This window comes from Toxoplasma gondii, chromosome VIII (genome assembly GCF_000006565.2).
Source record: "Toxoplasma gondii ME49 chromosome VIII, whole genome shotgun sequence".
Taxonomy (NCBI): Eukaryota; Apicomplexa; class Conoidasida; order Eucoccidiorida; family Sarcocystidae; genus Toxoplasma; species Toxoplasma gondii.
Genome location: NC_031476.1, coordinates 4,916,666 through 4,943,105, shown reverse-complemented (window position 1 = coordinate 4,943,105; position 26,440 = coordinate 4,916,666). Strand labels below are relative to the sequence as shown.

At 51.9% G+C, this 26,440-nt stretch overlaps 1 protein-coding gene across 1 annotated transcript; it reads left to right on the top strand.

Annotated features, from left to right (window-relative positions):
- Positions 1-1,210: 1,210 nt before the first annotated feature.
- TGME49_270865 (adenylate cyclase, putative) lies at positions 1,211-18,755 on the top strand (the record flags this gene model as incomplete). The annotated part of the gene is made up of 26 exons (XM_018781589.1): positions 1,211-1,666; positions 2,024-2,246; positions 2,652-2,845; positions 3,424-3,806; positions 4,378-4,555; positions 4,844-4,943; positions 5,293-5,384; positions 5,943-6,049; positions 6,431-6,569; positions 6,977-7,152; positions 7,718-7,833; positions 8,416-8,534; positions 8,932-9,038; positions 9,691-9,808; positions 10,380-10,548; positions 11,048-11,106; positions 11,749-11,868; positions 12,288-12,420; positions 12,720-12,846; positions 13,315-13,391; positions 13,627-13,734; positions 14,050-14,431; positions 14,821-16,564; positions 17,065-17,120; positions 17,381-17,607; positions 18,173-18,755. The coding sequence occupies 26 exons, from the start codon at positions 1,211-1,213 to the stop codon at positions 18,583-18,585; spliced, it is 6,123 nt and encodes a 2,040-aa protein (XP_018636625.1). The 3' UTR covers positions 18,586-18,755.
- Positions 18,756-26,440: the final 7,685 nt, after the last annotated feature.

Here is a 26,440-nt window from a genome sequence, read left to right as displayed (position 1 = left end):
ATTTTTATGTGTTTATGCCTGTGCAATGTGATTTGCTTGCGTTTAGATGCGTTTTTGGTGCATTCTTTGGAAGGCACATGAGAGGGCACAAGCGGACTACGAGAATCGACTCCCAGCTCCTCGAGCTGTTTCGCGAGCCACGTTTGCGGCTATCATTTTCTTCCGCGCCGCACGGTTTTTCTTGCCTCCATTGAAGGATTTTCGTGGTTGCCAATTCATTTTGTGTTGTTCCCTCTTCAATTTGTCCCGCCTTGGCTTGACACTAAACACGGCCCTCTCTTCCACATGTTTTGAGCTAAGCTGGACGTTCCTCGTCAGCTCGTCTTCGTCTCTGCAACAGAAAGCTCACATTGCCACGTGAAATCTTCGGTGTCTCGCGTCCCTTTCCGTTGTTTAGAGTCCCGCTCCCTCTTTTCCTTTGTTCAGCTCCGTTCCTTTGGCTCTCTCTGGTTTCCGAAAATCACACAAAGTTGCCGTGTTAGCAACCCGACCTTTTGAATGTCCAGCGCTGGACTTGGTGCCGGCCCGGAGACACCGGATCTACCAAATATGGTTAAATTTTAATATAAGTGAATTGAGCTCTCTCTTCTCGTTGTCCTTTCGTTTTTTTCTCTCCGAGCATTGGGTAGAAAGGTGCGAACCCAGGCACATCTCCAAGGTTGTTTTCTCCGTCATTCTCATCCCCGAGATGTGGTAACTTGTTGCTATGCCTGTGCACAAGTTGGGTTGTATCTCGTCTCTTTATTGCATTCCCCTTTTCGTTTGCGCGTTCCAATTCTCGTCGTCTCACTCGCCACGTTTGTCACAGTTGGTCCGGAGGTCCCTCCGGAGTTTGGCGCTTATTTGCTGTAAAAGCTGTTTTCGGTCGTCGACCGCGTGTCAGCCGCACGGTGGTTGTCCCCGCATGTTTTGTCGCAGTATTTCTGTCGTTTAGAACAATATTTCTAGCCGCATATAATCGAGAATCTAGCGAATGTAGTTCATCCTTTAGCGTGGCTGGTGGATAGACGCTTGTACAACTCAGTTAGTATGGTCACCGCAGGCACGGTCCTGGTGTATGTACACCACGTCCTCCGCAGCCGCTGTGAAGGGGCACGGAAACGCGCTGGGTTCTGTCCAGCACTTTTTTAAGTTTCGCGGCAATTGATGCGTGGACTCTCTCGTCTTCTCGTCTTTTGTTTCACTCTTTGTGACTTAGCCGCTAGCCAACATGCGGGAAAGCCGCCTGGGAAACATTCTGCACAACGTCGTCAGCGGCGCAGGCGGCCTCGTCCACGCTGGGTGGCACGGCGTACAGCACGCGATCAATGCCAACAGCGGCTCGGACGAAGAAGGCTTCATTAGAAAGGCAGGGCCGGCCCGCCTAAACTTGACGCCGGAGCGTCCGCCGCCGATCGAGGAGGCGCCTGAAACGCTCGCGAACCATGGAGACGCCGTTTCTCAAGACTGGCGCTGGCTGGCGCTGCGTTGCGAGCAGCGGCTCAACGCAGTTCTGCAACAGCGGACAACGAAATCCGCCAAGCTGACAGACACCCTCGGTCCGTCTTTCGACATCCGGCAGTTCGCCTGCTTCATGCCACGCACAGTTCTGGAGGCCATTGCGGACAGGCGCATCCGTCACTCCGACGATTTCGACATCCAAATTGAGCAGTTCACGGCCGCAGTTGTGAGTTGACGACCTGTCAGTCACTTAATTTCGCTTGCTGGTGACACTAGGCACAGAACCTCTGCTGCTGATCGTGTGGCTTCTTAGTCGTTCACCAGTATCTACATGTGTATGTCTCTAGTCGTCTATGCGTATGCATATATATATATATATATATATATATATATATATATATATAGTGGCACGTACTGACACATGCATATCTGTCTGTTGCCACACTTTTGTATGTCAGTTTTAACTCGTTTGAAGAGAGAGGAAAGAATATGCGTTCCATGTGAAACATTACACGCAGTTTTTTTTATTCCGTGTGCGTCGGCATTTTCCGCGACGTGTTCGCATGCTTTTTCTTTTCGGTAGGTCTTCTGTGACGCCAGTGGTTTCACAGCTTTGACAGAAGCGCTGGATACGAAGCCGAATGGAGCTGAACGTTTGGGGAATATAATCAACCAGTTCTTCGACAAAATCATCAAAATTGTTCACTACTGGGGTGGAGATGTGATCAAATTCAGTGGAGACGCCATGACCATCGTCTGGCCCGTCGATGATGAATCACCGCAGCCGGACGCAGATGGCTCTGAAAGTAAGACGAAGAAGGAAGAGCCTTTACCCTACCACTCTGCGCCGGTGCTGGACTGTCGATTTGTGCAGCTGACCTGTGAATGCTTGCGGAGAGATGCGAAAGAGGGAAGAGCTTCAGAGTTCGTAATGCCGTGCTTAACATATTTCGTCAAAGGCGGTTGGGTTTATGGCCACTGGCGAAAGTTACCCAGAACAAACAGCTGGAGGCTGTGACTTTAAAGACCTTCGCCCAAATCTATCCACGTAGACACACACACACTTGTACGCATGTCTGTACGTCGCTCTTTCGGCATGTATTGTTGTATTCATTTATTGCAGCACGAATGGAAACCCGCATTTACTCAAATATGGAAGAGCAAATGGAAGCGACGCTTGCGAGGTGTGGTGGTGCTCACTGTGCTTTCAGAAGATGGAAAGGCTGCAAGGGAAGAGGAGACAGGAGACGACTTTTACAGAATCGACAGTCAGGTGGCATGTCAACTAGCTGTGCAATGCTGCCTGACTCTTCACCAGACTCTGCATGGCTACGTGACAGGCTGTGATGACAAGGTCCTGACACTTCACATAGGTGTCGGATTTGGTCAAGTTCATATTCTCCAGGTACCAGCTTTGAACAAGAAGTCGGAGGACACCCACAAAGAAACAGTATCATGCAGACTTGCATCTGTGTAGCGTCCTGAATTTTTAGCTACACTCAAATGCCTACATCGGTACATAGGTGTCTAGACATGTCCGACTGTTGCTTCAGGATTCCACATGCACCAATATATGCGTATATACACTTGCTTGTGCCTATATGAGGGTAACTCGTTAACTATGAGGTGCGACCTGGTCACATAGTCACTGTGAGCCTGAGTGGGGATTTCCTCTTGCTTTTACAGTCGTTTATTCTTTCTTCTCAAAACCTATCCAGTTTTTTCGTCGATCCTTGTGGTGCCTACTCTGTGGATCACTGGAATTCGTCGTATCAACGGTAAGGGTAACGACTACGAAGATGGTAGTATGGTCTGGATTATCGTGCATCGTTCTGGTTGTAAACGTTTTTGAGGGGCGTACGTTCTATTGAGGTGTATGTATCGATCGTCTTTAAGTCGTCCAAGTGTATGTTAGATTCGTCAACCGCTGAAGCATACTTCGTCTCCTGGTCGAGTGGTGTTTCTCCTTCCTTCTCGTTGTAGGTCGGAGGAATCATGGATCGTTGGGAATACGTTGTGGCAGGCGCACCTCTAGAAGAGATTTCTGTCGCGGAGCCTCTAGCGGGCTCTGGGGAGACAGTCGTTTCGCCTTCGGTGGCATCCGCGTTAGCCGGAGCTGCAGACTTGGAGGAGGTCCCGAACTCGCCTCCTGGTCGAATTTTCTACAAAGTAAAAGGACTGCATGCAGCGGGGCCTGAGAAGGCGAAGAGCATTGCGGTTGGGATTTCCAGGTCGTCGACACGCGCACTGTGGGGCAGCGAAAAACCAAGGGAGCAAATTGAAGAAGTGGAGACGCTGCCGGTTCAGCCCCCCCCGCCACTTGCTCCCATCGATGTAGAGTCCGACGACATCGATCTCCTCAGACGGTAACTCGTGTTAGCGAGAGGAACCACGTTCAAAGAGACAGTCTAATATGAGGTTTTTTCTGGAAATAGGTACTACGACTGCGAGTGGGACCACTGGTTTAGAATCCAGTTTCGCTTACACTCCTCGACTCTGTGGATTTGAGCGACAATGCATGCAGAAGGGCAGTCGTCCTTCTTGATCTGCGACAGGTGCCCGTGAATGCATATCTGCAGAACGAGAGAGGGGCAGGGGAAGAAGGCGAGATCCCAAGTATGCCTCTATGTGGATGTGGTTGTCTGCGCCTCTAACTATTTATTTTACCGAAGGACCGGTCTACTAGTCCGTACAGAGGTGCCTCGGAGGTCAACAAACAATGCTCGAGTATTCCTCTGTCCACTCGCCATTCTTCTCTCGTTGGCCGCCTATGCGTATTCCTATACGTTTACGTAGGAATACAAACGTCTTGGGGTGATTTTATGGTGGCAAGTTGGTACTTGGATTGCCTGGGAAACACTGAGAACGTGGGTTTGAGGTCGAGGACTTTGTACATTTCTATGGTGAATTTTTCATTTTCTTTCATTCTTTCTTCAGGTATATTCCACCGTCAGTGTTCCGCCGCCTCACAACGGGATGCAACGTTTTTCTGAACGAACTGCGTGTCGTCTCTGTCGTCTTCATTTGCGTTCGGGGCCTGGATGTCTCCACGCGAACTGGCAGCCTCATCGCCCACAAATTAATGAAAATGACTCAGAAGGCCGCCTACACAATGGTGAAAAACGAAACAGAAAAGACAGAAAGAAAGAGTGGGCAGAAGTGAACGGAGCAGGTAGTTGAAGAGGGAGATGGAAAGAGTGACGAAGTACACTAGAGCAGAAGAAGAGAAGAAAACGAGGCTGTTGAAGCAGGGAACAGGACGATGGAAGAGGAATAACGGATAGAAAAACGAAGGGAAGGAGAGAACCGAAATAGGAGTTCCGTGTGTGGGGCTTTTAGTGAGGGAGCCTGTTTATGTTTCATCGATTTGTCCTTCTTGATTTTCCTTGTTGTCACCTCGCAGGAAGGATCTGTCAACAAGTTTCTCGTCGATGACAAAGGAGTTCTCCTTCTCGTCATGTTCGGACTGCCTCCTGTCTACCATTTGGATGATCCGATAAGAGGTATGCGTCATCGTGTTTCGTAGTTCCCTTGATTTTCTCTTCTCCGTTATCTCTCCGTTCTCGCGTTGTTTCCGTCAGCTCTTTCTTGAATAGAAACGTTTGTCTCGATCCAGCGTCTCCCTTCGTGTTCGCCAGCGAGCTGTCATTCCATCATCCCTTCTTTGATTCATTTAGTGAATTGTCTTTTCTCCTTCGTTCCTGCGTCTCCCTTCTTCGTCAGAAACTTGTCTTGCATGCTTCACGTCTTCATCCTCTTCTCTCCAGACATTTGCGCATATTTCTGCATTGCATATTTCTTGTTCTTTTGTGTTTGCCTTGTCTTTTTCGCGACTTCGTTTCTTGCCTTCAGCGATCATGGCGGCGCTGCGCGTAATCGACGGGATGAAGGTTTTTGGTTTGGATGCTGGCATTGGCATCACCAGTGGACGCGTCTGGTGTGGAGTACGTGTCTCCTTGAGAACAGCAATTTACTCCAAAAATAATTCGTATATATATATATATATATATATATATATATATATATCTGTGTCAACCCAGATGTTGCATGCACCAAGGAGAAGTGGTTTGCAAGTCTGTTCAGGAAACCGTATACAGATTTAAGCGCTGCATGTGTCACGCCAGCTAGCGGCTACCGCTATGTATATACATATATATTTATACAAGTATATTGTGCGTATATATGTATGTATATATATATATGAGTCTTTTTTTCCCTGAATGACACAAGTGTGAGCTAAGTATATGTAACGATGTATATATTTACATATATGTATATATATATATATATATGTATACATGAAAGAGTAGAGACAGAAGTGTCTGCGACCACCAGAGAATTTTGTTGGTGTTGTGTACGAGGAGTAGACGTATGGTTGTCTGCTTTCGCGTTTGATATCAATTTCCACGTAATTGTCGTATGCCTCCCCATCCCCCCGCTCCCACGAAACAGCGCCTTGGGGTGGTTCACTTTTGTATCGGCTGTGTGTCTCCTGCGAGCAGACTGTTGGCAATGAAATTCGAAAGGAATACACAGCTCTGGGTGACTATGTGAATCTTGCCGCACGGCTCATGGCGAAGGCAGGGCCCCGAGAGATCTTCGTCGATGTGTAAGGCACCTAGATGCTTTTGATTTGAATCCGAAACCACAGCAGTGAAATTCGTCTCTTTCATGCCCCGCACATGCGCGTATGCTTCTTCACTTCACGTATATATATACATATATATATATACATAGGGCATATGGGGCATTTCGTTGAATTTCGTGGATTTGTGAATCCGTCTTCTTGAAGGCCAGAGTTTTCTTCCCGTTTTTATGTGTCAGTTCTCAAATCCTTCCTTCTCCTTTCTCTTTGCTTTTCGTGTTGTCCTTCGTTGCCCGCCTCCTTCGTCTCCATTTCCTTGCTTTCGTTTTTTTTTATGTTCTGTCGTTTCCATATCGGTTCCAAATCTTTTTACGTTTTTTTTTGACTTTTTTCTCTCCTCCTCAGGAACACATTTCAGGCGGCCCGCCACGCACTCGAATTTAAGCAGCTGCCGAGTATGCACGTGAAGGGGAAGGAACATCCCGTTCAAGTTTTTATGCCTACGGGTGTGATGATCAACCAGAAAAAAGATGCCGTTGAAGACGTAAGCCGAAAGTGGAAGCTGAAATCCCACGGGTCGGTCCTGTGAAGGTGTGTTTCCAATCTCGCAGTCAAACGCAGGATTCAGACACAGTGGCAGTTACTGCTTTGGCCCTCAAGGGCGTCGCGTGACTCTTCAGAAGAACGCGTAGCATCTGAGACATTTTGCATCCCGAAGAAACAGAGTGTGCAGCATTCGAGTGCGACATCTCATGCAGTTTCTCACCCAGACGTTGTGGCGCAACCTGTATGTCACCCTCATTCGTCACACTTGCAGATGCATATATATATATATATATATATATATATATATATATGCGTTTCTACTACCTATGTGCAGCAATTGACAAGAGGACCTATGTATATTTGCATGCAGGACTGTGTGTGCATTTGCGTAAATTGTTTGTTCAGCACCCCTTGCTGTCGTGGCCTCAGTGGAGCGGGAAGAAGCAACTGAGAGAAATGATGTTGCCGTCTGCTCCTTATTTGGAGCAAACGTCTCTTCTTGGCAAGTCAAGCAAATACAACGCGTTCCGCCCGCCGCTCGACTACCCAGTTCCGACGGGGCCTCTCTTCGCTCACGAATGGTGCGGAGTACAACCTTTTTCAAAAGATGCTTCGAACAATCGGGAGCTTTCTGTGTAAAGCGAGTCTGTAAATCGAAGGGCCATGGAAGCAAACGCCCACCTGCAAGTGGACTGCCTCACCACGTGACGTCTTGAAGCGCTCACAGAAAATTTGCTCGCGGAATCTCAACTTTTTTTTAACAGCAGCAACAGGCACCAGCTGCACGCCCTCGGACGCGTAACCATCCACAAGAGATAAGGATCAAATATATACATATATATATATATATATATATATATAGATTTATAGAGAGAGTCATATGGATACATATATATATACATATATAGATATATATAGATATATATATCTGTAACGGTTTAGGTCTACGTGGATGCATGCCGATGCGGATATAGGGTGGCAGGAGCAAGAGTTCGGTCAAGGGTGTAACATCGTCTCGACAGAGACGTACAGAGGTCGAGCTCTGCATGTGGAATTGTTTATACGCATGACTGTGCCTGTTCATCTGCTCACATCCCTTGATTGAAATGCATTGCAGACATGTCGAGATCTGGTTGCGCTGTTTAGGTGCGAGCCGTTTTTGCCCGAGTTGCAGCCTTTTGCGGCAGTGGGAGGCGTGATGGTGATCAGGGGGAAAGAGGGTCTTGGCACCCACGAACTGGCGAAACTCCTCGGTCAGATTGGTGAGCTTGCTTTTACCGTGTTCTCTCTTTCTGCCCTCCTGCCACACGGGTCGTCTGCCAGGCCACGAGTCCCTCTCTCCGAATCTTCTGTTGACGCGCCAGGCGTCAGGGAACTTGCGATATTTTTGCGACTGAGACGAAAGCAAGACGGAGTGCTAGCGCGCTCCATATGGCACCTCGTGTCGAGATCTCAAAGAATCAAACACAAAGAATTATGTGTACATATTCGTATGTCGACGCAAGCATTTGCATTCGTTCCGTATGTTGTGTTTCGCATCGCAGAGGCCTTCACATGTGCATACACTCAGTGACTGCCGCAGCTGTTCCCGTGGTACTGTAGGATCTGGAAGCACGACTCAGCCTTCGTGAGTGAAAATGCGTGGATACGCATGTTCACGGAGTTGAATGCGTTCCGACATGTAAACGCGGCTGCGGATTCACACTCGGCTGTGCCGTTTCGCATTTTCTCGAGGCCAGCGAGCGACTGCTGTTAAGTGTACCCAAGGCGTCGGTTCGACCGTGATGGAGTGTCTGCGCAGAGCGAGCAGTGTGTGCGACGACTCGTTTGTGGCTTTTCGTCAGGGAGAAAGGACCTCAAGCGTCAAACGTTCTTCATCAGCAACATGCCTGACTCAGTGCAAATGAACATCGGAAACGTACCTCTGCTCGCGTGGAGAAAACTATGTACAGAGATGGTTGAGGTACACCAGAGGAGCGCTCTCTGAAGCGGTGGGATGGGAGGAGAGAGGTGCACAAGCCAGAAGACACCGCTTGCAGACTAAGCAGAGGCTGCTGATGGGGATGAGGAACGTGGAACGCAGAAATGCTGGAAGGAAGCGAAACTGAAAGGGGGACTTTGATATGACGTCGGGTGAAAGTCGTTCTGCATCCCTTTAGTTCAGTAGGGGGGCCAGAACCTTTCTTCACTGTAGTGTGGAGAATTGTCAGAGGAGGAGTGGGGAAGACGAAGAGAGACAGGGAAGGTACGACCTCTTTTTTGAGTTCGTTTGTCACTCTGGCGCCGTTCAACCACATCAGGGTTTGCGTGAAAACAGAACTTTCAACGTCCTGTTTTTTTCTCCGCGCTTGTGTTTCCAGCGCTGGCGCGTCAGCGACAACCGAGAGAAGAAGGGATACTCGAAGATCGACAGAGATAATTCGGTCTACGGCCTCACGAAGGAACTGATTCATCCCTCCTTTCACTGGTATACAGAAAGCGATTGACAAACCGAGGGGAAGCAGAGGCACTGGAGCAGTGAACTTGGATCTAACGCATTTCTCTGCATCATGGATCCTTGTTTGTGCGTACCAGTTTTCCCCGATTCTCCCTCGAATGTCTCTGCTGATTCGCCTCTGGGTTTCCTTCGAATTCCAATGCATGTGAATCCTTTTCAAAGTGTCGTCTTTCTCTCCATCCTGTCTCTACATATTCACAGCTGCGCATACATGTAAATAGGCAGATTCGCATTGGAGTAACCTGTGAAACGCGTAATGCGTTGGATGTGCTGTCCCCGGTGCGCTTGTGCACAGATCTCGATGTCTGTGTTTGTAACTCGAGGCTCCTCGTGTCACGAGGCCTTCTAGGTTCACGCTTGTCTCGCCACTCGTAGTCGTCTCGAGTTCGTGTGGCTTCCTTCGCTCGCGACAGCACTTTGCGAGCTGAAGATTCGTTGCGCGCAACCCACGACTGTCCGTTGAGAGAGAAAGAGAGAGAGAGAGCGGAACGAGTCCGCACAACGACGAACTTGGTGTTTTTTCTCTTTTATGCGCCCCATCCCAATGCACGAGTGTGTCTCTGCGCTACTCGCTTCGAGTTGTGCTTTCTTTGGGGACTTGTTCGTCTCTGAATCTCGACAGGCGCCTGGAAGACATGAAGCCTGTGATTCATGGCCTCGTGCTGCCCTACGAACTTCCGGAGAACCAAGTGATGTTGAAGCAGCGTCTCAAGAATCTCAAGAGCTACCAGCGGCGGCACGTACGAGTCAAACGCAGGGCAATTAAATTCATGTTCTCCACGTGTGGCCGCAGAATCTTGCCAAGCACCGAAGCGCTTCGTTCTGTTGCATCCTGTGTCTGAAACGACAACGAAGCGATCTGTAGCCTTCAGGCTCGTGTCTTCTTTCTGTTCACATCTTGTTTCTCTCATCCCACTGCTCTCTCTGCCTTATTTTGGGGCACCTCTCTATTTCCCGCGGTACACTTCTACCTGCTCATCACTCAGCCAAATTTCATCTGTCTTCTTGTCTCTCTCTTGGTGTTTCTCTCTTGCTCTCTCTCTTGGTCTCGCTCTCTCTCTTGGTCTCGCTCTCTCTCTTGGTGTCGCTCGCGCCCGTGATCTATCCCCGTATGTCTCCGTTGTTCATTTTCTCTCGTGTTCGTTTTTCTCTCCCTCTTGCTGAGTTTTTTTCCTCTCTCTCAGCCTTGTCCGTTCAGTCATGGGGGACCTCGCAAACCGCCGACTCTCTGCTGTCGCTTTTCTTACGTTTCCCTCTCAGCTTCAGGATTTGGACCCATGCGTGCTCGCGTCTGTGCTTTGTTTTTTTCAGGGCGGCATGCGCCATCCACTTATTATGTCACCGGCCATCAATCTCCTCTTGAAGCCTGCGGAGTGGGTCGGCGATGCAGCTGCAGCAGCAGCCTCTGCTGCCCGCGTGATCACTCCAGTCAACAACTGGATGAGGAAACTCAGCTCTTCCCAAGACGACGAGGTGTCAGGTACGGACGGGCGTTCAGGTTGCGAAGTTCATTCACGGCCTTGCTGAGGCTGCGAAAAAAGACGAACCAGCAAAGTTGGCTTCCGCCTCGCTGGACGGCTTTATATGCTTCTTTCCCTGTGTCTAGATGTGTGTTTCATGTAGACACTGCTTAGTTTGGAAAAGGTTCGATTGCTTGTGTGAAGGTCTGTGTTTCTGTTTTTCTCCAGATCTATCTGTTTGTGCCCAGCCCTGTGTCATCAGTAGGTATTCCGTGGTGACCTCCACCCGAATCCCTTTTGGCCGCTAGCTCGTTTTCAATCTGCGTGCGTTCCTTTCTCTCTCTGTCGATATGGATCGATGTCACTAGCCCTGTGTAGACTGCCGAGGCGTTCACATCTGCCTGGACAGCGTTGCCTTTCTGCGTCCGTGTCTGCCCTGTTTCGTTCTTTTTATGCTGCTGTTTTGCTTCTCTCTTCTTTCGCTTCAACACTGTTCTCCTCTCTCTTCCTCGGCTGCAGATTCCGACGACTCTGACGACAGCGGCACCGGTCCCCCTCGACTGGGTCTGGCGAACGTTGTAAGGCGAGTTTCTTCCTTTCATTCGTTATTCTTTTGGCGGCTGTTTTCGAGTGACGTATTTCCTTTTCATTTATTTCTTCTGGACGCCCCCTTCATGTAGTGCCCTCCTGGCTGCTCTCTGGAGGCTGGTGTGTGTGCCTTGTCGCTTCATCTTGAGAAACGGCTTTCCCTTTCCGTCTGTATGTCCCTGGGATCCTTCATTCCCTTCAGAAAGTGGACGCCTTGCCGTTTGTTGAACAGGCGACCGAACAGGAAAAACGCGGCTTCCTCCACGTTTTGTTTTCGTCCTTGGTGTGCCTCTCAGCGCCTCCTTGCTGCTTCCCCACTCTTCCGCGAAACATACGCGCATACAGATATCGCTTTTGTCGCCTCTACCCCGGATGTATCGCCTTGAAGCCGCATGCATGCTGTTTCTCCCAACCGTTAGCGTGTCTGCTTTCCTCCATCAGCTCGCCCCTGAGAAAGGCGACGACGCCTGCACACACCTCTGCGCATTATTTGGTCGTCTCTCCTTTTTCTAGGCTCAAGTCAGGAGTTGTGAGGACGTACATTTGGCGCGACGACTTGGCTTGCGGCACAGCCTATGTTCGCCTTGTGTCAAATGCATGCGATAAATTGGTCTTCTCTGACTTCCCTTTAGGCCCGAGGAAGTGGCGAGTCAATCGCGCCGATCATTGCCTCTTTGGTCAACGGATTCACGCTGTACGAAAGCTCGATTATCATCCTGCATGTTCGCACCGGGACGTCCGTGTTTGCTGAGGTAAAGTGGAAAAGAGTTGCTTGTCTTTTTACTATATGCACTGTCGGCTACGAAAACATCAGTTCTCTTCCGAGCTTTCTCAGCAGCCTTTCAGTGTCGCTGCCTCCTTTACGCGGTGCTGACGTCCTGCACTGCCTCCTGCTCTCGGTGACCTCTCCCCGACTCTCGTTCCCTCTTTGTCGATCTCTCGTTTCGCTACTTCCTACTGACAATTTTTTCGCTCCTCGTTTTCTGCCTCCGGTTTAGGGTGGCCTTTGTCTTTTTTTCATTCTGTACGTCTTGTGCCGCACGTTCTTTTGCGGCGTTTCTTGTCTGTCTGGCGTCTCTGCGGCTTCAAGGGGCAGGTGTGGGACGACTCTACAGTCTCCGATGTCTTCTCTTTGTTTCCGTTCTTTCTTTCTTCTTTTGGCTATGCTCAGATGGACCGCGACAGCTGGAAGGTCGCGCGAATGGTCGCACGCGTCTCCCTCGTCCGCCGCTCTCATCGCCTTGAAAACGACATGAAAGATCTGAAGGAATGGCGTCGTCTCCACTCCCGGAAATGTTGGTGGTGTAGGTCCCTCCGTGTCGCTCTCTTCTCTGTCTCACGCTGTTCAGTTGGTACCTTCGCTGCTCCTGTCTCCTTTGTCTGTCGCTCTTTTCGCGTCATGGCTTTTCAGTGCTCCGTGGCGGCGCCTAAAACCTCAGACTACGCGTTGAACACCGCGACACCCAACCCGTTCCGATCCGCCTTTCGGCTTCGCTGTGTCACTGTTGTTCACCAAAATCCATCAAGGAAGTTGTCACCATTGCCTCTTCATTCCGCGGCTTCAAAACGCACATGGGCGTGTCAAGTGTGTTTTTCGTTCTAGGCAAAGGCTACCGAACTCGCACTGTCGTCGACAGCTCTGGGAAGGAGCATCTCGTTCAGCCGACGTCGTTGTGTCGGCCTCTCCCTTCGCAGTTCTACCAACCTCTTCTTTTCGTTCTCATCTGCAGGTAGGTTCACCAGTGAAACAAGTCGACACCGAGAAGAAGCTCAACGTGAAAGCGTTCTTTTACTCCGGGAGGTCGGCCGCGGTGGACATCGCGGTCACTGGAACAGGCCACTGTACAGACACCACGTTCGTCTAGGAGGTCTTGTTCGTCCGACGACCCTTTATGTCTCGGGGTCGGATTTTGGACGCCTGTGCTCTCCACGTGTGTTGTTCTACCTTTATCGAGTTCTTCCCTTTCGTATCTTCTCTACACTTGGTTTTTGCTGTAGGACCGTCGCACTTTTATTGAGGAATTGCTGGCATTTTTTGACTTCGAATCCCTGTCTCGCCTGTCTCAGACGGCTGTGGAATCGGAAGCACATGAACTGGGGAAGTGGTAAAGAAAGTTCTTTTCAGCTCGCTGCTGCATGGCGTGCGTTACACGAAAAACGCCTCGCTTTCGGCTGTCGTTTCTTTCTCTCCCGTACAGCGAGACGACGGACAATGTCCCTGAACAGCAGCAGCTCGTCCAGATGGCCCGCGACAACAACGCCCTAATCGAATTGAGTGAGCCGAAACGAAGAAACGAAACTCAGCAAATATTTACCGATATATGCATGTGTTTATGGGAGTCATGCCTCCATTAGGAGATACAGGACGGTCTGCAGAACACTTTGATTTGCGTGCTAGACTGTTGGCGGAGAGTGACGGGGACCTGCAGGCCTACACGCCATTTTGTTCTCTGTTTGCGGAACGATTTTGTGTGTCGCTTTCGCCTCTTTGACGCATCCGAACTCCGCAGAGAAGCTCGGCCTTCAAGAGACTGCGGCGTACCTCAGTCACTGCCTCAGCATTCGGAAGAGCGGACTCGACCCTGGTTTCGTCGAGTACGTCCAGCGCGCCTCTGCAGGTAAGCGCAGAAAAATACTCTTTCACGTTTATTCGTTCACACACAGAACCGTTCATACCACTGTGTACACACATCAACTTCCGTACCCACCAATAGACATGCACTGAAGTGTAGATATACGAATGCATACATTATACATACATACATATATGTATATATATATATATATATGTATATATATATATATATAAACAAATGTGAGTGTAAGTTATGGAGGTGAGTACTTCCATAGGTGAAAAGGAAGAGATGGGTCTCAATGTAGGGACGAGTATTTCTCTTTTCGTGGGGTGCCTGTCGCGCGTCTTGCCTCTGTAGGTGTTCCAAAGTACGTGTATCTGACAGCTAAGAAATTGGTGACGGAGCAAGCAGTCGTGTTGACCCCTGAGGGCGGTGTGAAAAAAGAGGCGCGACTGTCTCCTCGGGCGCGAAGGGCTTCGGGGCGCCGACGTTCCTTAAGTGCCGCAGGCCCGGAGGAGGATCGAGACGAAGGGGACGAAGGAGACAGAGATGACGAGGACGATGACAGTCAAGACGAAGAAGACGAACGACGTGAGGATGATGAAGTCGCAAGGTGTGTCTGTGAACTAATTGAGAAAGTTAAACTCCAGAGAGATGAGCTAGCGAAGGCCCAGGGTTCGGCGAACAGCCAGCGAGGTGAAACAGACGAAGGAAAGCTTCTCCCTGCTCCCAATGACCGGTACGTTTATTATCCTAGAGACTGTGTCCATATCCAATCGATGCCTCCGATTTTCAAATCGATTCCCTCTTTTGTCGGTCCAAGGTACTTTACTTCCGTGACCTGTCTGTTTCTTCTTCGCCTTGATTTGCGTCATTTTTCTCCACATTTCCCCACTTTTCTCCAGCATCATGGCTCCTCATCTCACGGCGTCCTCTGGTCACTCTAGGGGTTTTCTGTGTTTTTCCTCCGCGGCAGTTAGTTGCTCCACGCGGCTTGCCTCCACGTGTTTTCACTGTAGAACTTCCCTGTCTGTTTGCTGTGAAGTTCCCTCACTGTTTTTTCGTTCTCTCTGTTTGTGTGCTGCGAAGTTTCTCCACGTTTCGCTCCTTGTTTTTCTGCTTTGCCAGGTGGACACATTCAGCGATTTACGACAGACTGCCTCCAGATGTGCGAGCGCCAGATGCCGCAGCACTGGCTCTCGATGCCCCGCCACTCTCAGCGTTTGACTTGGGCGCGATGGAGGAGCAGATGATGCACCACGGGCATCGGTATGATGGCTCTGCACTGGACTTGGGAGCTGGAGCCTCAGGGTCGGAGCTCTGTCCCTCCCAGCTCTACCTCGCCTCCAAGTATCGAGAGCGTCTCCACGCTGGCCTGTCTCCAGATCCATCGCTTGGTGCGGGTCAAACGGACTCCGACGCTTCGGGTGTGATGGACGCGAAGTCACGTGTGGGGCGGCAGTCTGGACCGGGTGGGGAGAGCGGCGAGGGCGGATCCCTTCCGAGTCAGCGGGGCAGCTGGCCTCACCACGTCCACTTTGATTCGGGGAAAGAGACGCACGCAGGGCAGGCAGGGGGCGGGGTCCGAAGGAAGATGGGGGTGGCGGAACGTCAGCGGCTAGACGATGATGCGCGAATCAGCAGGGGGAAGCTGACGCGGGCGGAATACGCTTTTCTTCAGAACGCCCCTCCGTGGGTCCAGCTGGACGCGATCGATGTGAAGGGTTTGAGTTTGTACAAAAGGCGGCGGTGGGCTGCAGCGCGGAACCTCGAGTGGGACTCCGATGCTGAGTGTGCCGTAGAGGCCGCCGACGACGACGCGACTCTGGCTGGACACCCCGCCTTTCTTCTTCAGGAGGGCGAGAATGGGGAGCGTCGACGCAGACGGACGCTCTACACGGGCATGGTGGTGAAGGAAGACCTGCTATCGCTGCCCTTTGTCCCTGAACTCATCGCCAATTGCATGTTCACTGTCGAGCGCCTCCAGCCCGAGGAGCAAATGGTGGCAAAAGTCGCGTCCGTCTTCCCCTGCGCGTTCACCCCTGTTGAGCTCTGTCGTGCGTATCCCAGGCGAAAGCCCCTGGAGGAGTTCTGCGCTATCATCTACCAGCTGATCATCAGAGATGTGTTGGAAGTATGTGACCCGCCATCGCTGGAAGACCTCACCTCGCTCGCAGCCTCGATCGGCGTGGGTGCCGAGGGCATCGAGACCGACATGGCCCTCGACGACTCCAAGCTCCGGGTCCCGGGCGCGGCTGCGAGCAACCAGGCTGTGAGGCTCTCCCAGAGCTGTCTCCACAATCGCTCGAAGCGCCTGTCGTTTCTTCTGAATGCCGCTTCTTCGTCTGAAGGCTCAGGCGACCCAGGCGAAGGCGCGAAAGCCGGCAACACGCTCTCCCCGTTCTTCCCAGGCGCGGGGACGACCGCGTCGCAGAACAGAGGCAGCAGTGGGTTTTCCAGTGCCTCCCTGCTTCCGCCGGTCGCGCGGGGCGGGGGGACGCCGAGCCCCAGCGACCAGAACTCGTCCTCCCCGGGCAACAGCAAAATAGTAGGAACCCATAGCGGAAGCCTGGAACACGTCCCCTTCCCGGGCCTCGCCCCTGGCCACGAACGTCGCCCCTCCGTCATGAAGGCTGGGGGCCTCGTGACCCCACGGCGCATTGTCGAGGGCTCCCTCGGAGGTGAACGCGCTCAACCTGACGGCGGTGGAGCCCCGGGAACCGCTGGCGGGCCAAGAGACCCCCAGCCGAGCGGACGTCTCACCATGGCGAAGGCCGGAACCGTCGTCACCCGGGAGGTGTGGGAAACCGTTCTCATGAATGAAGACGGAACAGATGTCTTCCTCAGATTCAACAGTATCGCGCTTCAGAGGGTAAGTCCCCAAAACGCGAGTGAGAGGATCGAAACGGCACCGCGCGTTCGGTGTGGAGTGACGCAGACCGCATGCGACCAAAAAAAGAGGAGAAAACAAATAAAACACACCATAGGGAAATCATTTGTTGCGCTTGTGGTATACTCGACTCTCGGATCGGCATCTGCTTGCATAAGTACATGGATTCGCCTGCATCCAGGCAGACACAAATATATATATATATATATATATATATATATGCATGGTCTTGTACACCTGGAAGTGCACACGCGCTAGCCCCCCAATTGTCGACTTCAGCGAAGGATATATATCCATGTAGAGACATGTGAATGGGCGATACGAGTACTGTCGCGATGCACCACGTATGAGCGGAGGCACATAGCCAGTGAATGAGGACGAGGCAGAGGAAAAGGTTTCGCAGATGTCGCACAGCAGATCGTGTGGGTGCCAAATGATCGTTAAAGAAGAGCCCTTTCTGTGCTGACTGTGTGCTCTCTTAGGTCGTCTCTGATCTCCTTTTGACGGACGAGCGAAAGTGGTTGACTCTTGTGTGCAGGTGCGAGAAAAAAAGAGAACGGGTGTTCCGCTTCTGTGCTCCGCTCTTGAATCTTCGGTCACGTAGTCGCTGCCTCGTGTTTTATAGTCTCCCGTGATGTCAATCTGGTAATTCAGAGACAGCGCCTGGGACGGTGACTCCGCAGTGTTGTGGTAGGTCTGGGCATTTCTTGGTTCTGTGCTGAGGACGAACCCGAGGGAGTGGGACGTAGATCCGCAGTGCTTCATTGTCCGCGTTGATCGGGTGCTTTCCAAATTCAGGCGCATTATAGCGCTGCGATTCACGGAGTCCCCGTCATCGTCAAAGCCTTCAGAGCCGCGCGCGCCCGCAGACGCCGCGGCGGCCGGGGTGAGATTATCCGCGAGGCAGGAAGGCGTCTCAGAAAAAGGTGTCTCTGCTTCTGCGCCCCCAGTTCGTCTTGAAGAGAACCGCATTGACGAGGGAGCTGAGGAAGAAGCAGAGGCGCGTGACGAAGCCATCGAGGCTGGTGAGTACGGAACATGTTTGTATATCAGTCGCCGTGTGTGTGGAGAACGTTTAGCAGCCACGGAAGGACGACCGAGGCACCCACGTCTAGGTGCACCGCAGTAGAAGTATCTTCTCACATCCTCACGCTTACAGCCGTGACTGCATGAGATTCTGCGTTGAGGGGAACTCTGGAGCTATAGGCTCATAATGCAGCAATTCCAGGCGGCTGTAGCGACCTCCTTTTGTGTGTCTAGTCTACAGACTCTTCAGTGTCATTGGTGTGCTCAGACAGCGTTTCCGCAGTTTTATGTCTGTGTTCATGGTAGCGGGTTATTAAAATATATTCACTGTTTCTCTGTGTCACAAAGACTCACGAGGTTCAAGGTCTCTTCGTAGACGCTCTGGCGTCGGCCACATCGGGACCGTCTGCCCACTCTCCAGCGCCGAGTGTTTCACCGGAGCGTTCTTTGTCCTGTGCGCATTGAATCCCATCGTGTCGTCAAACTGTGTGCAATGTGTTTCGCTGTGGTTTGTGGTGTTTTGATTAACAAAACTGGATTTCTGTGTGCTGTGCTCGCCTACAGATCTTGCTAGAGAGCAATCGCCTCCACAATCTCTGTTGGAGACGGCGTTGGCGGCAGAGCGAGAGACACACGAGCAGGCAGTAAAGGCAGAGCAAGCAATTGCAGCCAAAGAGCAAAAAGACGAGATCGAGCGGCTTGTCTCCAAGGCGGTTCTCTCTCGAGCCGGAAGCGGGCACCTTGCGGGGCGGAAGTTGTCGCGGAAAGAGACGGCGACTCCATATGGTTCCCCGATTGGCCGGCACTCCAGTGCGTCCTCCAGAGGAGCGATGAGCTCAGAAGAATCTGAGCCAGTTATTCATGTAGAGGCTGACGAAGAGAGGGGAGGGAACGAACTGTGGAAACGTGTGTCGGAAGAAAGCCATCTAAGAAGCGTGACGAACGGCCGCCCCATTGACCCTTCCGCAGACCGCTGAGGACACACACTCGTGCGTGTCGATATTTCTTGGGAGCGAAAGGGATGTTTTTTCAGCGCTCAAACGCAGACTCTTTTGCTGTTCCTTGGTAGCACGCAAGACAGATTTTCTTTACTTGTAGATCAACTGTCAGTGGCCGAAGAGCTGGAGTGCGAGAGGCAGCCAGTCCGTTCCGGTGACTTGACACTGACAGTCCGATGCTGTCACCAGCAGTATGGAGTAGTCTCGGTCCACGTGTCTTAAAGCAGATGATGGACGATTCCGGGTTGTTTGTTAATGTCCGAGGTCCGCTTCTCCTTCCTGCTCTAGCTTTGGGCTTGAATCGTCGATGCCGTCGCGAGATTTACGCGGTAGCAAGTCAGTTCACCTGCGTCAACACCTGAGACGAGGGAGACGACGCGTAGAGAACTCCCAGGTTTGTGAAGAAAGAATTTATGTCTCCCCGAGGGTTTTTGTGATTGCCACGATTCATTGAGTTCCAGAATTCCCGAATACGGGTGAGTACACGTGGGGTCGTATCGGAGTACTACGAAGACGCGCTCAGTATCTATACGCAGCTTCCGACACGTCCACATATATGACTGTTCTGTAGTTCACTGCTAACAGTTCTATACCCCTGCTACAAGACTTACTCAGAAGAGACAGTTTGCTCAAACGGATTTGCACGGCCCAGGCATCGTCAGGGGTTTGGTCCGTACACGCCATATATATGAACTGCTGACAACAGCCACGATATTTATTCAAATAAGCGTGTAGCACTTCGAATTTGCGAAAGGAAAGGGTTTTCTGGGATTGTGTCGAGCGAACGCACGCGTTGTAACGGCGTAGCGCGTTATCTTCCACATAATGAGCATGCGGCTGCTTCGCTACGGGTGATTCAACATAATCCAAAATAACCAGAATTGTCTTCTCTCAGATGTCCCATTCGTCACAGTTCCCAAGCATACTTGGCGGCGGTGACTACTTGAGAAAATTACTCCGAACAGTGAATGCAGTTACTTTCCTTTTCAAGGGTTCCGCTCTCGTAAACCAGCCTTCACTCCTGCGTTTATCGGGCGATGACATAGGCACTTCAGCCACAATTCACCGTGCACACGTGCACCCTCTCCAGCGTCGTCGAATTTGCCAGTTCGTCCTCTGTCGAGGCTTGAAACGGGAAACGTCCGCAAATGTCTCCGTCTGTCTGTACCGGAGTGTTCGTTTGTACGGCTTTGCTCTGCTCTGTGTCTGCCTGTGCTGGGGGGTGCCTGCGATCACGTGCACTCCAGGAATTCAGCATGTAGAAGTAGCCCCGTCTTTTACGCGCCCACCAGAGCCACCAGAATTTGGCTTGGTGCGGCCTCTGATATAGCATCAGATTTTATGCTGTAACACCATCTCTAGTAGTTGAGTAATAGCGGCTTCAGAATCGAATGGTTTAGGAGAATGCTTCAGAGATGGAAGACGACTCCTGGTCCACATGTATCCGTGGAGACGCGAATTCGAAGAACCTTCGAAAGAGGTACAGGCGTATTAGTATAATATATATATATATATAGCGACAGGCAGAGAGACACGGTCACGTTTCTGATTGTGTTCATTCAGTTGCGCTGTCCAGCCTGCTTTGTTTTCGACTGTGTCTTTTTGTATCTGTGCTTGGGAACCGACGCCCTCTGGTTTTGCACCGACCCGCTGTGTGGGCAGCAATGAATTGTGGCGTCTCTTTTTTTTGAAAGCCGGAAATAAGTGGCGCGACAACGGAAGTCTTTGCTGCACCCTAAGCGGCTGGCAGTGTCTGTTGGATCGTTTCCGTTCCCGTAGAAGATAGGTATACGCAGACACCCTCTTCGCGGCAGCCTGCTACCGGTTAGAGGCGCACGCGCCGGGATGAGGAAAGGATAGACACTGCGGTGTGCTGTAGCTCATGTTGTGTGAGCCGAAAGCAATTTGCTCGGATGTTCCTTCTAGCTCAGCAGCCACAGCAAGCCGCCTGTACACCGTCAGAAGGCCACCAATCTCCGTCTGCAAAATGGAGTGGCGCATTTGAGGTACCAGACTGCTCCTATGACAGATTTGCGCCTCTCGTGCTCACAGGCAGCGAAGCACTGCTGAGTATACTGTCTGTAGCAAACGTGTGTGACGGCGCTTGGATAGGAACACCACTGCCACCAGCCTGGTAGCCACTCCGCTGGGAAGCCACCCGCAACGGGGTGCGCGTTGCTAGTCGTACCTGGAGCAGTGTGCTCGTAGTGGTCACCAGAGCGACACTCTGGTTGTTGACAGTGGTCGTAAAGCGTCACCCGGGGACCGGAACCGCTTCCCGTACCAGTTATCTGTACTGAGTCGTCGATAGCTAGAAACTGATGCATGAGTGTAAGGTCGCAAGGATGGGGCGTTGTGGGACCTTGCGTCCAATGGCACCGCAGGAAGCAAAGACACAATACAGGCGTTACATAATGTTTGTTTTATGATGTTACACAGTCACCTCATATACCGCCGCCCCCAGTGTGAGGATTTGCATGCCTCGGTTGTGCCTGTCTTAGGTCACTGGGTGAACGCATGCGTCTCATCAGTATATTTCCTTGAATGGGGGGCGGCCTTCTGTTGGCATTTGAGAGAGTTCAGCCATAAGGCAAACGTCGGAAGGGCGAGGCATTATATGGTAGTGACCCCGCATTCGCCTCCTGCGCTACGGTACAATTATATTGACGTACCGTGCTACACTTTCCCTCGGCTACCTTGTCACGGTGTCCGCATAGAAACGGAGCTCACACAATTTGCAAAGTAAATCCGTGGCGGAGTTAACAGATCAGCTTAATCCTGTTGTAAACAAGCCGTGCTCCCAGGAGACTTCTTGGTGTAGCATTAGGAACCCTATGGCGTTATGTTCGCACGCCTACCGCAGGCAGCAAGGGCAGTTACAGTTCGTGTATCTTTTGCAAGCGTATCTGTTCAGAGGGAGAGTGACATTGGAGCACGTTATGCGTTTTGTCAGGTCTGTCTAGCAGCCATACACTTGAAAGATGGCGGACGAAAAGAGGCGTGTCCCACGGGTGGGGGGCCCGCCAGATCAACTGCGATACCAGCTGCGTTTTTTGAGTGCCCTGTTCAACGATGTGCTTCTCTATTCGTCTCTGGTGGCGTTGGTTCATTTCAACAACTTGCTAGTGTCCCCTGGTGTTATAAGAGAGACATTTCATCGTTTTGTCTCCCAGCCCCCCTCGGCGGGTAATCTTAACGAAGACAACTACAACATTCCTCAGGTCGATGAAGACGAACGCGAGTATCCGCTGATAGCCAATGAGCATGCCGAAATTGAGGCTGCGCTGGATGCGTTATTTACACATGTTTGTCCTAGTGTATGTGTTTTTCGAATGGGGAGGCTACGTCGAGGGTGCGGCTGCCGTCGACTTCTTCAGGGTTCTGCAGTGATATCTGATAACCATACGAAAGTTCTTGGAGAAACGTCCATGACCGGGAGTGATGGCAGTGGATCACTGCCACACCCGTCACCAGGAGCCATATCTCACACAGTTCCAGGCGTAGTTCTTAGGCAGCTCGCCGCAAGGCAGCCACCCCGTGCAGATCCGTCGGACCAAGGAGAACCTCCGCCTCCCTCACCGCCGAGAACGGAATCCGTCGGATCGCGCGCCTCCGCAGGGAGCGACAGCGTTGTTGCGGTTCCAGGTTCGGGTGTTGGTGAAGAGTCATCGCCTCCCCGAGTCGCGGCAGCGACACCTCGAGCACGCGATCCATTTGGCTCTTCAAGCTCCGGAGACAGCATGCATGCTGCTGTTTTTTCGACCAGGTTGCAGCGGCGTACGGTTTCAGCCCCCACAACACCAAGATTGCGCAGGAAGATTGGTGGCTCAGGAAGAGGTGAACGTCCAGCAGGGGATTTTGCGGAGCCTAGTGGCGCAGTGCCGCATCAGCTACTCCCGCCGACGTTGCCGCCACCCAGAAGGTGGGGCACCTTACGCCTAAGCCGCAAAGGCAGCAAACGTCCCTCATTGGCGACTGGGGTGGGGGCGGAAACACCGGATCCTCCTGCCTCAGTGACGTCAACGCCAAGGCTTCTCCGGAGGATGTTGGGTAGCACGATAAAAAGTGAAAAAAAATCAGGGGCTCCTTCCTCGGCAGGTGGAGCATTGACACTTTATCCATCAGTCCCGCCGACACCAACGCAGCAGCGGAGGAAGGACGGCTTCCCATACAAAGGCGGGAGTCCGACCGACGAACCCGGAGTCGGCGGTTCTGCTGCAGTTTTTCTGAACACGCCGGCTGGATCGCAGGGGGACGGACAGAGAGGTCCCATCTCGTCCGAAGTAGGTGAAGGCGGTGGGAACGACGAAGGAGCGGTGGACAGTGGACTCGGGCCGCGGCTGGATTTCGCTGAAGGGGATGACAAACAAGGTGGCGAGAGCCCGTCTCCCTGCGATAGATCGTCGCTGTTTAGACGGCTTCGCGCAGCTCTAATTACATCATTCAGGAGCGCAGGAGTATTCTGGTCCTCGCAGCGGCCCCGAAAAGGAAGCTCACCTTGCTCGCCGAGCTCTCCATGTCCTGTTCCATCTCCATCATCGAGACCTCTTCCAGAGATTCCGCTGGACCCACAGATAGTGTCCGCTTCTGGTACACGGCAGGATTCAGAGGAAGAAGTGGAGGAAGAGCCCACGTATATGCTAATGGAACAAATTGGTCAGTGGAGCCCGCCTCTTGATGAGTCTGATTATATGCCGTATGTACCGGGAGGCTTATCGTCGGCCAGTTCCGTTTATTCAACCTCAGCACGACATTCGCGGAAGAACACCGACCCAGAGAACCCTTATTTGTCGCCCCGCTCTACACCGGCAACATCGCGAGTACCGGGACACTACCCGACCCAACCGTTGCCACGACCACTCTTGAGCGAATCAGATGATGTGTTTACTTCTCCAGGACGTGACTACAGTGCAGAGCCAGTATACATGACGCCCCGCTCTACGCCGGCAATACCCGTTGTGAAGGGACACCGGCCGCGCCGTCCCGTGCCACTACCACCCAGTCCCCGAAACCTTGCTTCCCCTCCACATCCAGGACATATCCCTATTCCACAAATACTCGTATCGGCGCCTCGCTTATCACTAGAAGCTTCAGTGAGGCCAGGGCACAGTCACAGCCCTCAAAGGCCACGGTCATCATTGGCATCTGAAGCTGTATCCCGTCCACATTCAGGATCTTCTTCCTCGTCAGAGCCACGTCCACTCACGGTCAAGACTCCTCGAACGTCCACCGGTAGCAGTGGCAAAGGCTCTGAGGCGCCGTAAAGTGCCAGGGTCACCTTCGAGCTGCACCTGCAAGTTGCATCTGTGGCCAGGGCCTGGTGCTCAGTGAACAAAATATCGGGTGGACTTCACCTTACAGCCGCAGTCATTCTGGACATCACTCGCGACCTGGACCCTAGCGACTTCGGCCGCATGCGAAAAGGACGGGCCAGTTGATGCAGGCTATGAATCCAAACTAGTATCCTGCTTCGAGCTGTATGACCTCACGAATGATGTTGTAGTACGATCAGCAGTAGAGGCATTTAGAAGTCTCGCTAACGTGCCACGTCGAACCTACGAGGCGCTGTCGGAGCAACCCGTCACCGTAGGTACTCACGGCCGTGCATTCTTCGCCGTCCTTGCTACGAAACCACCTGGTGGCTCTGACAGAGCTTCGGGGGCATCACACTTCCCTAATCCCGAGGGTACTCGCCTCAGCCCGCCGTGGTCGAGGCCCTTCGACACAACATTGTGTTTTTTATATCGGTTTTGCTTTGACGGCTGCTGGCCTGCACATGATACGGGCGGGTAATCCGCTGCAGTGATGCTGCTGGTAGCCAGTGCAACTCTGTCACCTCTGTCGCCGGGTTCACTGCAGCTGCGTGTGCCGACAAATTGTTTTTTCGGTAGCATGCGCCCTCACGCGGTCCACGACGAAAATACGGTCAGCACGACGCTCCTTAGCGGCCGAATGGGGGGGGGGGTTGGGTAATTGAGCAATGGCGGCGGCTACCAGCTCTAGTACTGAACTGCTCTGATTGTGATGCCCAAGTGTTGCATGATGGGAGTCATCTGATCCGTTTGTTTGACGAGCATCCGGTGAAGCAACCACACAGCAAATCTCAGTGTATATTTGTGGAGCGGAAGAAGCTGTGTCCCATGCATGTTACTTTAAGTCGTAAGACTCTAGCAACATAAAGTGACCACATTCGCGTTTACGATTCTGATGTTGTACGAGCACAGTCGTGCATTCCCTGCAGAAAGACACAGCATAAAACTGGGCGCAACAGTCAGCGTTTACTGAGGCAAACGGTTGCATTCTGAGCCAACTACTTTCCATTGCCGAGTCATAGTGTCTGTGTGTTTCCTCACGTGGACTAGTAGCAGCAGAAATGCGAACAGTAGTGGAAATGACCTTTACGGCAACATTAGTCAATTCTCTTTTACCCAAATGACTCGGGACGTGTGATGTGGGACCGTAACGGGGCCATGGTGCCCCGGTTCATCCATGCACCTGCTGTAGGTGAACGCTGGCGTAGCACGCTTGTTGCACCCAAAAATCTCCGGGACAGGCAATCGCAAACGTACACCGTTAGTAGGTTGAGTTGCATAGAAACACCCGTAGGTGGGGGTGCTAGAACCCGGTAAATGTAAGTAGAAAATGTCAAACTAGTATAATACAACCTAGCAATCCTTTTAAATGGAGACTAGTAGGATTAACATTCTGTCCTGTGTACACGACAGAGTTCGACCTGTTTACTATCGCGGAGAACTTCGTGGTTTTGTTGGCTTATCCCGCCAGCGTCGAGTGTCGATCAGTGACAAGATCGGTGGGTACTAACAGCGTCGCCTTTCCCAACATACAAATCCGTAGCATGTGCGGAAAACTTATGACGGTTTTATACGTTGATACATGCTTCTGAAACGCCGTTCGTCAAAAGCTGCAACCTTGGTCAAAGTTGTGCACCTACGAAGTCCTTTTTGCTTTTATGCGAGCCGGTTCGAACGCACCGATCGATTCTGATCAGCGTCACCTAGGCATCGGACGATCTACGAAGAGCCGCTATCTGTTCATTCCTTACTCACGTGCACTTCCATGGAGGATATTAAATTTGCCTTGGCGGCACCTGGCTGATTTTAGGATTTCACCACCGACACGTGACGTTTATGTGTCGGGGGTCAAGGTGGGTTCACGAGTCGCGGTGTCAGTAGCGCGATAGCCACCCGCTTCCTTACTGAGGGTTAGAGCTTCGGCAAGGCACACGCGTTGTAGGTTGGACACAAACTGATTTGCTTTAGTGAGAATCGAGCCAAATGGCAAACGGCAGTCCCCTCCGCGTTTTGCGCTGAGACCGCTCGCATGCAAGACTGGTTTTTGGACCTCCTCTGTGGAGAAGGTTTTGAGCTCCACCGGCGTGCTGGCGACAGAGACAGAACTGGCACGCGAAGAGAGCGCGAAGCTTCGGTGTAATCTCTGTTTTCTCGCGCAAACATCTCTTTTTCTCCGGTCACCTACAGAGATAATCTTTTCCTAGAGCATGTAGCGACGCCAGGACAACCGTCTACGCCGTCCGTGTGGTGTGGGGGTTCATGCCCCAATGTCGTGTGCGGGTTATCTTCCACGTCTCTTAGTGCCCGTCGCTTCGCTTCGCGAGCTTCTCTTTCCGCTTTCACTAAATCGGTTGCTGCACTCAAGCAATTCAATGTAGAGGCGTCTTTGGACGAATGGTGGCGGTGTCTGAATTTGTCTGCTCTTCACGAAAGGTGTGGCTCTTTCCATGATGCCTGTCGAAGCCATCTGTGGCCGACAGTTTGGGCTGATATCCTTTTCCGGCAGGTTCGCTTGACTTGCA